This window comes from Girardinichthys multiradiatus, chromosome 15 (assembly GCF_021462225.1).
Source record: "Girardinichthys multiradiatus isolate DD_20200921_A chromosome 15, DD_fGirMul_XY1, whole genome shotgun sequence".
NCBI lineage: Eukaryota > Metazoa > Chordata > Actinopteri > Cyprinodontiformes > Goodeidae > Girardinichthys > Girardinichthys multiradiatus.
Genome location: NC_061808.1, coordinates 36,282,822 through 36,296,603, shown reverse-complemented (window position 1 = coordinate 36,296,603; position 13,782 = coordinate 36,282,822). Strand labels below are relative to the sequence as shown.

Sequence of the window (13,782 nt, the reverse complement as noted above, 5' to 3'; positions counted from 1 at the left end):
TCAGCCTTTCCTTTTCTCTCAAAAATAAAAAAGGGAAATAAATTCTCCTTTTGATGCTCTCACACAGTACGTCATTTAGCGCATTCCAGGCGTAATAAAGTCATTTTATTTACTTATAAAAATCAAATTCTTCAGTAGAATTTTTTATAACATTACATGACTGTCCTGCATTCTGTCCCCAAAGAAGCTGTGTTGTGCAGCAAGCTGGGAGGATATTTAAATGGCTGCAGTAATAAAACCAAAACTTTATTCTATTTTTCCAATTCCAAGTGTACAGAGAAAGTCCCACTTGGTTCAATGTTCTGGCTGAGTAAATGTTCTACCTTATATGAACGCTGTGCTCAATTTTGTCTAAAATCTCATATGGCTTCAATGCAAATTTGGTCCAAAAATGTATTTGCCTGAAACCTGTACAAGGACTCCATTTGAATTCCTACTAGTATAAAGCCTCTCAACAACAGCAGCCACTGCAGGTGGAAATGAATTTGAATTAGGAGAGTATTTAATGGTTGTTTGGTTAAGTATTGAAGGCGAGAATAAAACAACCATCTGGTTCTCCTTGATGGCTTGAAAATGCTCAAAATGCAACTGTGCTTCCAACTTCGCCTACATGTTGAGTTGAAACTTCAGTGTTTAACGTTGGAGAAGGTGTCGACTTCAACAGCAGTTATAAAAGGAAATCCCAGGCAGGCTGATCAGCATGTCAATCATATGTGGACCATTGAAATCATATATCTGAAGTTAATGACACGGTGCAATAAATGGGAGAAAATTAAGACACCTGTGCAAACAGGAAATGGGACTGACTGGTGCTTTGACTGAGTGTTACCATGGCAGGCCTGGGATTTTAAATAAACCGACACCACCTTAACAACATGTCACTATGGCAGGGTTAAACAGGAGCATCTTTAGGACCAATGGAATTATACATCAATGAGACATGAGCCTGTTTCACAAATAAGTCCCTCTTCAAGTTGCCCGGATGTTCATACGTCACCCAACAAGCCGACCTGCGAAGATGTGAGCTTCCACAAATAAAGGTGGCAAGCTGGCATCACGTGTGGTGTAGAACCCATCAGGTTGGAAAACTCCCATTCTAAATGTGTCAATAAGCTGCTTGTAACGACACTCAGTACTGTGTCACATCCTCAGTCTGGGACCCTTTTATACGTATAACGTTATGGTGTTGTCAGTACCTTGCCCAGCATCTCGACTTTAACCCTTCATGCCACCTTGGTGCTTCTTAAATGTTCGTCTCGTCCTGAAGTGTTTTGTGAAAGGGATTATGATAAAAATTTAAACTACTCCTGGATTTGATCAGATACTTAGACATTAGCAGCTGTTGTAACCTGTTCCTATACTAATGTGAAATTGTAAGGATTTGTTATTTCATTGTGGACAGTATGAAGGGTTGTGGATGGAGGTGGAGTAATTTATGATGGTTTCCTTACTTCATCATGACTACATTATACAGTATTTGACTTCCTTTGCACATGTGGGAACTGGAAGAGAACTTGGATTGTTGGGGCTTCAAAGCACTATTGAGACAGGCTGGCCTGCATTTCCACAGTCCTGCTTCTCTCCTATCTCAGCATCAGTGGAGCAACTGTAACAAAATGAAAAATAACCCCATATGGAATAAATGGTCACCAACACTCAAACATGCTGCACCGTGTATAAATGTTTACAAGCACTCTGATTGGCTTGTTGTCTACCTTTATTTTCAGATTTGGTTAGAAATTAACAGTCATTTTCACCTTGAAAGAAATGCTTGGGCCTGAATAATACTTCTTCTTGCACAGTCACCAAGTAACAGACTGGTTGCCAATGACAACATCACAGATGTGATTTGAATTATATCTGATAGTCTTGAGCAACTGCAACCATCTTAGGACACAGCCTGTGGACAGAGGGCATCATTCTGATCATATGATAGGAAGCAAGCTGCAACTCCTCAGGTGTAACCGACATCTGCAGCTACTTTTTACTTCTAGAATGAGAAGCTAGTTAAATTAAGAAGAGCTGCTCAGATGATGACCAAGGGAAGCAGAAAAGGCTCCACCTGGCAGGTGTCATCATCTTAGACCTGCTGACTGACATGACTACAGTACAATACTGGGAGCTTTGGTTCAAACAGTCAAAACACAAATCAAACTGCAATGTACCCTTCAATCCAACACAAAGCACATACTGCTGGATTCTTCTCCCATTTAAGCAAAAATGCTTCCAGGGAGATGGGAATATGTTGCTGCTGGAATCTTTTTGCAAAGCAGAGGTTCCATCTAAAAGCTTATGTGAAGTCCATCCTACCAGAGGCTGCACAGGACTATAATGTTTGTTAAAGTTACAGAATATTTTACAGGGATACAGAAAACACTTTCTGATTTTAAAACACTGACTGAAGTCAAAGGGAATTTATGAATTATGAGGGCAGGAAAGAGATCTCGTTGGGCAAAGTCATATTTAAAAACGCAGTAGTATACCTTGGGTCAAAGTGACATCAGTCGTGAGAGCACTATCAACAAGTCTGAAATTAATCTAAGCTATTGTAATGGGTCCCGAATATGAAGGAGAGTGCTTTATGCTTGTGTCCATGTTTGAGACTCTTATTTACTCTAAGAGTCTCTAACACCCAGACCTCTCAAGTCTTCTGGCTCAAATCTGCTCTGCATACCCAGAACCAGAACCAAACACAGAGAAGCAGCTTTTAGTTCTTATGCTCCACTAATCTGGAATAAACTCCCAGAAAACTGTAAAAGCGCCAAAACCCTAAGTTGCTTTAAATCAAGATAAAAAACTTATTTGTTTAGAGTGGTCTTTGAATGTGCCATCTAAACATTATTAGTTACGTTTTCAGTCCAATTTTCCTTTCATTTTCTTATCCACCATTCTATTCTCTTTATTTTATTTGTATTTTTTAAAATGACCTCTGTTGTTTGATTTTCTGTATCACTGTAATGTTTTTTCTTGTGTACAGCACTTTGAGTGCCTTGTTGCTGAAGGGCGCTATATAAATAAACTTGACTTGACTAAATAATGATTTTGTGTTGAGCTGACTGGAACCACACTGAAGACGCTGACACCATTTTGAAATAGTTAAATGGTGACGGTGAAAACATGATTTGTAAGCTTTGTACGTATACCGCAACAAGCTAACAAGCTAACAACGCTCAAGATGGCGTCTGCTGCAGAACTTCTGATCTGGTGATAAAGGGCTATATCACATTTTTAATCAGTCTGGATGATCAGCTCTAGTTTGAAATCCAAAATCCTTAGACTGATCCAACCAGAGCAGGAGGGTTCTAGAACACCACCGACTCCCATTAGGAAATTTTCATTATGTTTGAGAAAAACAAAGAAGGGATTCTTTTGAGCACTTTATGGCATGAAGAACACTTTAAACTTAGATGTAAAAAAGCGTAAAAAGCATAATATATAAACAAGTCAAATCTGGGCTGAATTGTTCTACACTGATTATCATAATGGGGAATTCATTATTATGTTTCATCTCGTCTTGTGATTCAGATTTCTCATTACACACAATTTCTACTAAAGCATTCTGAATTAAAGTTTTAATCACAAAAGTTTTCTTTACCTTACATTACTACTAAAAATGAACCTATAAGATGCTGATGTAGGTCAGAGGGCTTGATGGCACCGATTGTATGGCAGCCTCACTTTTCCAGGTCCGGGCTCAGTTTGGGTTACGGCAAATAAAAACAAGGACTATGTAACCCAAAACATGACCGTTACGTCAAAAAGGTGTTTGGATCCCGGATTTCTTTAGGCCACATTCAGTCCTGAAAGACATAACTGAATCCCTACTAATTCATTTATTTCACATGTTATAAATGTCTTGCTTCTTTTAAAAATGTACAAGGTTTAAAATCCACCAGCAGTGTGTTAAAAGCTTTGTTTTGTGCCTAAACCTTGGTACTGGAACCAGAACAAATGACCAGTAGACAAATCCTATTTTTTTCCATAAAGGTTAAGCCCCAGGATATGTGCAGCATTCTGTCTTTTGACTATCTATAAAAATCATGAATGTTGGATTAAAACAGGATCTTCTATCTTAAATATACAAATCAGTCCCTTCATGAGCTCCTTTTACCAACTCGGCCCTCTGCCTGTTCAATGCAGTGCTACTTTCAGCCTGAGCTTCTACTGAGAAAAATAAAGAACCAAACAACAAATGAGGCCTTCGAATGCAAGGTAAAATAGATCAAAGTGGGTTTTAAACTATAGTGAAAGAGTGGATTTTCCATTTAAACCACAGAGCGATGCTCTCCACATACATACACAGCACTGGGCTGTATGCGTCTCTTCGTGTTGCCCGGCAGCTGAGGAAGAAACTTGAAGTATTTGGGCATCAGATCGAGGCAGGCATCTCGGAACTTTTTGATCCTCCAGTAGTAAATGAGAGGGTTCAGGGCAGACTTGAGGTAGCACAACCACAGGAGCCACGTGCTGATTTGGAAAAAGCTGTCTTTGTGGTAAAAGTCGAAGCTGAAGGTAGTCACCAGGCTGTAGGCAGTAAAGGGTGCCCAACATACTGTAAACACAGAGAAGAGGATGAGGATGGTGGTGAAGGCACGGGTCTTGAAGCTCATGTCTATGTTCATTTGGAAAGGCTTCTGCAGGCTCAGCAGGCCTAGTTTGCTGGCCTGGCTCAGACACATGCTGTCTGGGTGGCTGTGGATGCGGATGGCGTTATGGCGAATGGTGTTGAGGATCCCCATGAATGTGTACAGCATTACCATGAAAGGTATGAAGAAGAAAACTAGCATGAGGATTAACACATAGGCGTGGTATCCAGGGTCAGTGGTGTGACCAAATACACACTGAGGGGCCCTGGGGGGGGTCTGCAGGGGAGGGGAGCCTACAGCCAGAGGGAAGGAGAAAATCAAAGAGAGGACCCATGTGACCATGATGAGCAGCTTGGCTCTTTGTGGGCTGAGCTTGTCTTGTTTCTGGACAATAATCAGAAATCTATCTATGCTTATTATAAGCAATATAGCTCCTCCTTCAATCACAAACAACCAGAAGAGCATGGCTGAAACCCGACAGAAAGTGTCTCCAAAGATCCAGGTGGTGGTCATGACGGTAACTAAAGCGAACGGCATGTTCAGGATTGCCAGCATCATGTCTGCAAACGCCAGGTTAGCCAGCAGGATGTTGATGGCAGAGCGCATGGCAGATCTCTGGTACACCATGAGGCACACCACCACATTTCCTGCAAGGGCCACCAATAAGATCGTCACCATGACAAGGCTGAAGAAGACCTGTAGAGGAAGGCTGACACCTGGAGCGATTTCTAAGGACTTCGCCGTCGGGGTGACCAGCTCTGGTGGGGGCCTGGAGCCCAGGGAAACGTTCGCCACTAAGACGTCCTCCATCAGCAGTGTCTTTGATGGGTTAGAAGCCCCATGAGTCAGCAGAGACGGGTGTTAATGTCCCATGATTCTGGAAGGGAGAGAGTAGAATGAAGCCTTCCTTCCCAGAGTGAGTGTGCATCATCAGAGGAGAACTCCCGTAAAACATGATGCTGTAGATGCACATATTGTTCCTCCTCATGTCACGGGGCCATCTTCAAGACTGTGTGATCCTAGAACATAAAACACAAATGTGTGTTAATTCCAAGTAAATAACACAGAACACATCGGTGAGAAGCAGGTCACATGAAAAAAACATTAAAATGATGTTTCAGATTTTTTTAGAGGGTTTTTGTAAAGTTTTTTTCCAGTAGAGGAAACCTTACCTGTAACAGATGTTTTAAATAAGTACGTTTGTAGAAAAAGGGGGAAATTCACATACTGAAGGAAATCTAAAGACTAGACTTAGGCCAGTTTAAATCATTTTACTCAGAAAAGTAGACTATTTTACCAGGGTGTAAACCTATGTTTTCTTTACTAAACCAAACATTTATATTGATACATGAAATTACATGTGCTGATTAGGGCTGCGCAATTACCAATGGCCATACTATTGTTGAAAACTGTGTTGATGACATTAATTACTATCAAAACACATTTTAATGACTCTTTCCCACTACACAATATACTGTCACTAAACAGCGATTATTTTAAAACAGCAATAGGAGAGTTGGGTGATTTAGGGGGAGATATGAACATGTTGAGAGAAAAAGGTACACTTCTTCAGTGAACACTCCAGGGACAACACAGTTTAGTTCCAATAAAATGTGATAAGATATTTGTGTGAGTGTTTCCTGTCAGCCATTGTTCCCCTAAGCACAAGTCTAATGCTGCCATAAAACGCCTCAACAGTAAACATTGGAGGCTCTTTTTTCTTACAGTCAGAGGTCAATTCAATGGCTCACCTGCCAATGTAGCAGAAAAAGACTCCATTAGTTCATCAAATAATCTCCATGACAAGTGAAGCTTTATCATCTCCTTGTACTCTAGTGTAGGTGGAGCACAGTTCTGACCGCAGGGAGGAATAATGATGCATTGTGTTGCTTAGCTGCTGAGATACCTGGATATGAAGTCATTCAACAGTTTTTGGGGACAAAGTCTGAGTCGAGATGAAACTTTCAAGGAATAATATCACATTAGTGAGAATTCCTAGTTTCAGGAGACAGCTGTAAGCTTGTATGAGAACCACTTTCAGAGCTCAGCCAGATATATGGAAAACCCCCAACGCATATATTATGTTAAGGTTAAAGGATTTATGACGGTCTTGATAAACGGGTGTGTTTGTGAAAGCTGTGAGTGCATCAGTAGAGCAGCGGTGAAAAGATGCTGCTTTGGAGATTAATTCTAGATCCATCGGTTTTCACATCCTTACACTGACATAACTCCATCCATTTAATGAGGCACTCCACACGGTTATTTAGGAAAATGATCCACCAAGTTATCTGATTTTAAGCGTTATAGTGTGTTTTCTAACAAAGAAGACGTCAACAAAAGATATAACTAGAAGCTAAGGGGGCGGGGCAAAGGAGAATTAGGTGAAGATGTTGGAGGTGGTATAAGTACACACCAGCTAACATTTGAACACAGCTAACTGGAGATGAGGAGATAGACTACATGTGGAGGTCTGACAGCTCCTCAGCTTTACTGAGGAGCTGTCAGAACCTCAGGTTTGGATTTTTAGGTTCCACACTAACTGCTGGATGATGTCAATGTCAAAGTCATCCATAAGGGGATTCTTGGTTGCGGGTTTACTGCAGAACAATGAACTGAAAGGAGCACATGATACTTGAGCTCCTAAGCTTGAGGCAGAGACTCAGCATCTTCTCTCTTGTTCAAATCTCATCCTGTCTCTGTATTCTGAACCCAATAATGCCTAATGGCTCATCTCATGAGCTTAATGTACAGTAACACCCCTACTGTCTGATTGGCAAAGGTGCATCTGAGCAAGGCTTCTGGAATAAGACCTATCAGAATGACAAGATCATGAAGAAAACATTTTGGGAAAATGCAAACCTGTACATTTAAAGTAACCCAAGCACAGCATATGAGCACAAACACCTCTAACCAACTGTAAAGCACAGTGTGGTGAGGGTGATGATTTGGGCTTGTTTTGCAGCCACAGGACCAGATCACCTTAAATGTTAAAGGACAATAATCCTAAACACAGCAACTACAATCTACAGTAGCTTAGGAAGCTTAACTTAAGCAAATTTTAGCCAAACTTCAATTAACTGAATCTACATGGAGAAGAAGAGTGGGCGGAAATATCTCTAGAATATAGGAGGCGGAAAAAGGTCACACTGTGGGTTGTTGCCGCCAAAAATGTCTCAGCAAACTAGAGACTGTAGTCAACGATATCCTGCTATTCTCAGAAGGCCAACCCTGTGAGAAAGTCTGGTCAACCACAAGCTGTGCTGTGGGGTAGACAATGCCAGCCTTCTGTTGTAGCAGATCAGTTGTCCAGCAACTGAAACATACAGTCATGTTCAGTGACTTAGAAAATGTTTTTTGATAAGGCTGGTTGTCAGAATAAAAGTATATTTTCAAAATAACAACCTTAAACAAGGTACTAAACATACTAGTGGAACCAGCTCCCGGTTTTGGTCCGTGAGGCAGACACCCTGTCTACTTTTAAGGCTAGGCTTAAAACTTTCCTTTTTGATAAAGCTTATAGTTCAAGTGGCTTAGTTTATCAGGGAGGGAGCCTTCCTCCCTCCCTGTTGGTTGGAGTAAGGGGGAGTCAGGTTTAGCCTAAACAGGCTCAGTTATGGTTGAGTTGCAAACACCCCCTCCATTTCTGCTACCTGTATGACCACTTCTCTTTTCCAATGGTTATAATCAGTCTGACAGAGGGAGGTATCCCAATCCTTGTGGTTTTTAGTAGAACAATGACCATCAGTGGGACGCTTTGTGGGGTTCCTTGAGACGACATTGTTGTAAATAAGCGCCGTTTAATTAAATAATCTGAACTGAAACTATCTGTAGTTATGCTGCTATAGGCTTAGGCTGCTGGAGGACATAATGACCACTTTCACCCTCTTCGCTACATTCTCACACTACTCTCCAATTTTGCATTATTTGCTGTTATTTCAGCTTTTAACCTTATTCTCTCTTTTTTCTTCCTAGAAGCTACACCTGGCCTGACTCTGTCTACCTGTGACACCTTTCTGGAGAAGGGCATAGTCCAAGCTTTTGCTGGCAACAACTTAATGCTCACCTTCTACAGATGATCCACTTGGCCCTGTATTTTAGTGTTTAACCCTATTTTTCTCCTAGACATAGCTACTGACTGAGCTTAACTGTAACAAACTCTATGTGCTCTCTTTCAGACTCTAACCTTGAAAACTGGCTCAGAGTTTATCTGTTCTTTCTTTCTAGGTGAAACGACTAAAGGAGCTACATCCATTAACATTTACTTTTCCTTCCCATAGAAAGTACTCCTGGATCAGTGCTTCTTTGTTCTTTTTGTGTCTCTGCTCTGTTCTCTCAAACCCCCAGTCGGTCGTGGCAGATGGCCGCTCACACTGAGCCTGGTTCTGCTGGAGATTTCTTCCTGTTAAAAGGGAGTTTTTCCTCTCCACTGTCGCTACATGCATGCTCAGTATGAGGGATTGCTGCAAAGTCAACACCAGTGTCTGTCCACTGTCTCTACATGTTCATCTAGGAGGAGGGAATGCTGCAAGTCACTGACTGGATCTGCTGGGTTTCCTTAGACAGAAAAACTTTTTATCCAAATTGAATAAATAACTAACTTTGATTGCACTGGTTTGAACTAATTGGAATGTATGTACCTGACTGTTGTGAAGTGCCTTGAGACGACATGTGTTGTGAGGCGCTATATAAATAAACTGAATTGAACTAGTAATATACAAGCTAACATTTTCATATTAAACGTGTTTTTATTATTGGTCTGATGTAATATTTTAATCTTAAAATCATCAGAATTAACAGAAATAAAGACTTGAACACCAGTCAGGTTAATCTATATAATGTTTCACTTAGTGCACTGAGCTACTGAAATAATTGAACTTTCAATAATCTTCTAATTTATTGAATATGACTGCAGATACTAGAACTCTGAGGGCTCTTAACTTGGATTTACAGGTTTTTGGACCAAATCCATGCTCTACCAAACGCCCAGCCCAGAAACTCAGTCACTGGTACTATTAAACACCTTGATATTTATCTGGACCAACATTTACCAGCATAAATACTGGTACTTGCTCCTTATTTAGGCATAATACTGCCTAAATAAGGAGCAACCGGCCCAATAAGTGATGCAGAAACACTGTTCCATGCATTACCTGAAATTAACTGTGTTACTGCTGTCATATGGTGCTGTGTTTTATGTTTTATGTCAATCAGAGTGTGCAGGTGCCTCTTCCTGATTGGTGGACCCAGAAAATGGACAGAACGCTGATTGGTTACCAAAGTGGAGATGATGTATAAGATGATGCTGCCTGTCATTCATCTTCTGGTGCACTGTCTTTTTTTTTAATCCTAGTTTTCCCCTGATTAGGAAGGTTAGTTATAATCATTTGGTTTATTTATTCTGAATGAAACTGGTTAATATTCCATCTAGCTCCTTCTCAGAGTTAAAATTGAAATTATTATAACATCTTATAAATAAATCCTTGTATTATTGTAGAGCTGTGTGCTGTGACCGCAGTTTTTAGGGTTTGCAAACATAAAAGTTTAACCAATATTGCAGACGGACTCAATCAGTTCTGAACTCTTTCTCATTCATTTTTGAAATTCTACTTTATTTCTATGCTTGACATTTTGGGTCCTAAAACCAAACCTGCAAAAACAGAGTAATGCAAAACTATTCACACCCTTGAACATTTTCACATTTTGTCACGTTACAACCAAAAGCATAGCAGAATTGTAGAAGGGAAGAGGATACGTGTCTTTTTTCCTACCAGCTTTTTAAGCCACCGAATCTAGGGACTGGACTTTGACTGGGCCATTCTAACACATGAGTATGCTTTGATCTATAACCATTACATTGTACCCCTGGTTGTAGGTCGAAGGTCATCGCCAGGGTAGAAGGTGATTGTCTGTCCCCAGTCTCAAGTCTTTTCTGGCCTCGTAACAGGTTTTCTTTCTCTGTATTTAGCTCTACCATCTTCTTATCAACTCTGACCAGGTTCCCTGTTTCTGCTGGAGAAAGGCATCCCCACAGCATGATGCTGCCTCTGCCAAGTTGTTAATAGGTTAAAAGATTAAAGAGACACATTAATACACAGATTTAAAATGCAAATCTAAACCCAGATTTACTCTTCAGTCACACAGCAGTGATCAGGCAAACAGTTCATCAGTAAGCTCCAAACGGCTGCTATGCCACAAATGGTGAAAAGGTTCAAGAGGTGTGAATACTTTTGTATTAAAATAACTTTTAATAAAATAAAAAAGCAGCACTGGAGCAGTTTCACAATGTTAAACCTTCAGATGAGGTAAATAAACAGTTACAGATATGATCTCTTCTAATGTGGGTTAGAATTATATTTTGGATTTCTCATTTGGTCTGTCTTTAAAGTTGCTTTTACTGAAGGCTTTTGTCATGTTGTCTTATTTTATAAGGAAAGCAACAGTTTTCAGACTAGAGAAGCAGATCATAACAACCCATGTTAGACACATGATCCGTGGGGGGGGGGGGGGGTGCTCAGTGATATCTGTTGCATGAGCTGAACCTGACCCTGGTTCAGCTTTCGTGGAACACCAGGCCTGCAGTCTCTGCATCTCAATGCTGGAGAGGCTGTCCTGTCGGCAGTCATGGCAACCAGAGCAACGAGGGCTTTTTTCACCAAACATAGCGTGGTTAATCTATTTCATCCCATCCCTATAATCTGACCGAGTTCAGCGTGATCGAGATGATTACCTGCTGCTCCTTCCTCCCATGGTGGAGCTCAGGAGAGACTCCAGGGTTGAAGATCAGCCCTCCAAACGGAGCATCTGAGCGGCCAAACTCTCCGTCCAGCGTCGGTGTGGATTAAGATGCACAACAGATGTTCTGGATCACTGAACTTCCGCTGTGGATCCGAGCGATGAGCCTGTTAACGCTGCTTCACTAACAAGGCGACAGCCGCAGATGGACGACCTACACGGAGGCAGATGTGAAATCCCTACTCGCGTGTTGGTGGGGCTTTGTTTCCACCAACAGCCTCTTGTCCTGGATTTTAAAAAGCGATCCAAGTTCTATCATCGGGTTTCTCCGTCGCTTTTCATCGTCTAGATGTTCTCCAAAGCTAAAAGCTGCAGGATCAGAATGTTAGCAGCTCCTGCTGTTTGGGTGCCGACTCTTCTAAAACTACTCTCACTGAGGGGAGTGCGGCAAAGCGAGACCAGCCTCCACCACTTCCGGTTTGGCCTTTCAAAATAAAAGCCCATCCGGTGTTCCCCTGCAGAAATCCTATCGTTGCCCATCTCCAGCTGTCCAATGGCGAGAAGCGGAGAACAGTGTGGAACAACATGGAAACTCCACGCAAATAGGTCCTGCCTGGATTCAAACCCAGAACCTTCTTGCTGCAAGGCAGCAGCCCAATAAAAGCCCAAACATTATTGCATCTGGCCTTAATAGGATTAAATCTCATCTTGTGTTTGATATTTACCATCATTTTCTTATGACTACTGACAAGTTAACACATGAATAACTCATTTATTAACACACATTTAAGACCATACAGCGACTAACTGATCTTTTCACAGTGTTTTGTGGTAAGACTTTAGGCAGCTGGTGAAAGATATGTTCTTGACTAATGGAGCAGAAGCAAAAAGGCAAGGGGAGATTTTGACAGTGAAACAACGCTGACCCTTATGATGTCTACTATTTACTTTGTTCTCGGTAAAACCTAACAACAACCTGAAGATGCTTGTGTGGTCCATTAGACCTGAACTCAGAAGTTCAAATTTTCAACAGCATTAGATTTTTGAGAATGATGTGAGTGGGTGTGACAGGAGAAGCTGCTCTCTGGACTGGTGGAGCTCCAAAGTTTGCCTGAAGAAGTTAACATTTTGGGCTTTATGAGGAAGTTTTTGTCTTATCCAAGGCAATAACGGGGACAAAGACTTTAAAGTGAAACCACTGACTTTTGACCTTGGTGAAGTTAGTTTTAGTTTGGATATTTGATATTCGTGCTCCATGGATTCAGCGGGATCTTCCTCATGTTTGAACCGACACAGGCAGTCTGATTACAGGACATTGCTTACTGCCTGCTCCCTCCTCCTGCAAACATTGGTTCTCTTCAGGATAAATGCATTTCTGAACCAAACACTCTGTTTTATGGTGGTATTGTTTTGTGTGTCTTGGAGGAAATGTTTGTGCGTCTGAACAGCTGGTTTCACATGTGATCAGCTGATTTAGGATGTTTTTAAATACAGCGCCCCACCTGCCTGTAATTCAGAAGCTGATGTGTGATTTTTCTTTTCTTTCAGCCTTCAGGAATGGTTTATGATCTGTAAAAAGTAATGTTATATGTATGACATTACTGGCTATTGTGGTCCTTAATGTTATTGTGGTCACTCTTAAGTTTTAATAAATTTCCCTGCACTGTCTCAGCAGAAAGCTTCTCATTTCTCCTGGTCCCATGATCAATCAGTGAACAGCAGTCTGTTCATGTCACATGTAGTCTCAACACAGCCCAGATGGTACCTGCTCAGGAGCAGGGACCAAAAAAGTAGTACGGGAAAAAACTGTAATGAAACACTTGCAAAGCGAGCTGAGTGGAGTTGAGTAGGGCCAAATCGAGCCAATGGAAAAGGGGCATGTGTTTGATTGTCATCATGATGTACTTTACCTGAAATGTTAGATTTATATCCAACAGGCATCACAAGACACACCTTCTCTATACTTACACTTTACTTACACTTTTCTCTTGTTAGTCAACAGAATATTCTCCCAAGCGTTTTGGGAATCAGCAAAGTGTTTATTTTTTATTTTTTATTCTGAGACAGGCCTTCGTGTTCATTTTAGTAAGCAGTGGTCCTGGCCTTTGAACTCTCCCATGAATGCCATGTTTATCCATTCCCTTCTTTATTGTTGAATCATGAACTCTGACCTTAACTTAGCGAGGTAAGATATGCAGGGCTTTGTTGTTCTGGGGTTTTTGGTAACCTCCATGATGAGTCATGTATGTGCTCTTGGTTAACCTTGCCAGGAGTGTCTGGCCATTCCTGGGAAGGTTCCCCTCTGTACCACGTTTTCTCCTTTGGTGGATGCTAGTTCTCACTCTGGTTCTCTTGTGTCCTAAAGCCTTAGAAATGGTTTTACAACACTTCACAGACTGAAAGCTGTCAACAGCTTTGTTTCTCATTCAATCGTCCATCGCCTATTGGCATTCGGCAAGTGGCA

The 13,782-nt window shown here is 41.2% G+C and overlaps 1 protein-coding gene across 1 annotated transcript; it reads right to left on the bottom strand.

Annotated features, from left to right (window-relative positions):
- Positions 1 to 3,364: 3,364 nt before the first annotated feature.
- gpr63 (G protein-coupled receptor 63) lies at positions 3,365 to 12,055 on the bottom strand. Its single transcript, XM_047388293.1, has 2 exons — positions 11,314 to 12,055; positions 3,365 to 5,605 (listed from the first exon to the last, which is right to left on the bottom strand). Exon 2 carries the CDS (start codon positions 5,394 to 5,396, stop codon positions 4,266 to 4,268), a length of 1,131 nt encoding a protein of 376 aa, XP_047244249.1. The 5' UTR covers positions 5,397 to 5,605; positions 11,314 to 12,055; the 3' UTR covers positions 3,365 to 4,265.
- Positions 12,056 to 13,782: the final 1,727 nt, after the last annotated feature.

What these genes read in the sequence shown, in the direction of transcription:
- gpr63 (XM_047388293.1), bottom strand. Translation starts at nt 5,396, where the DNA reads ATGGAGGACGTCTTAGTGGCGAACGTTTCCCTGGGCTCCAGGCCCCCA.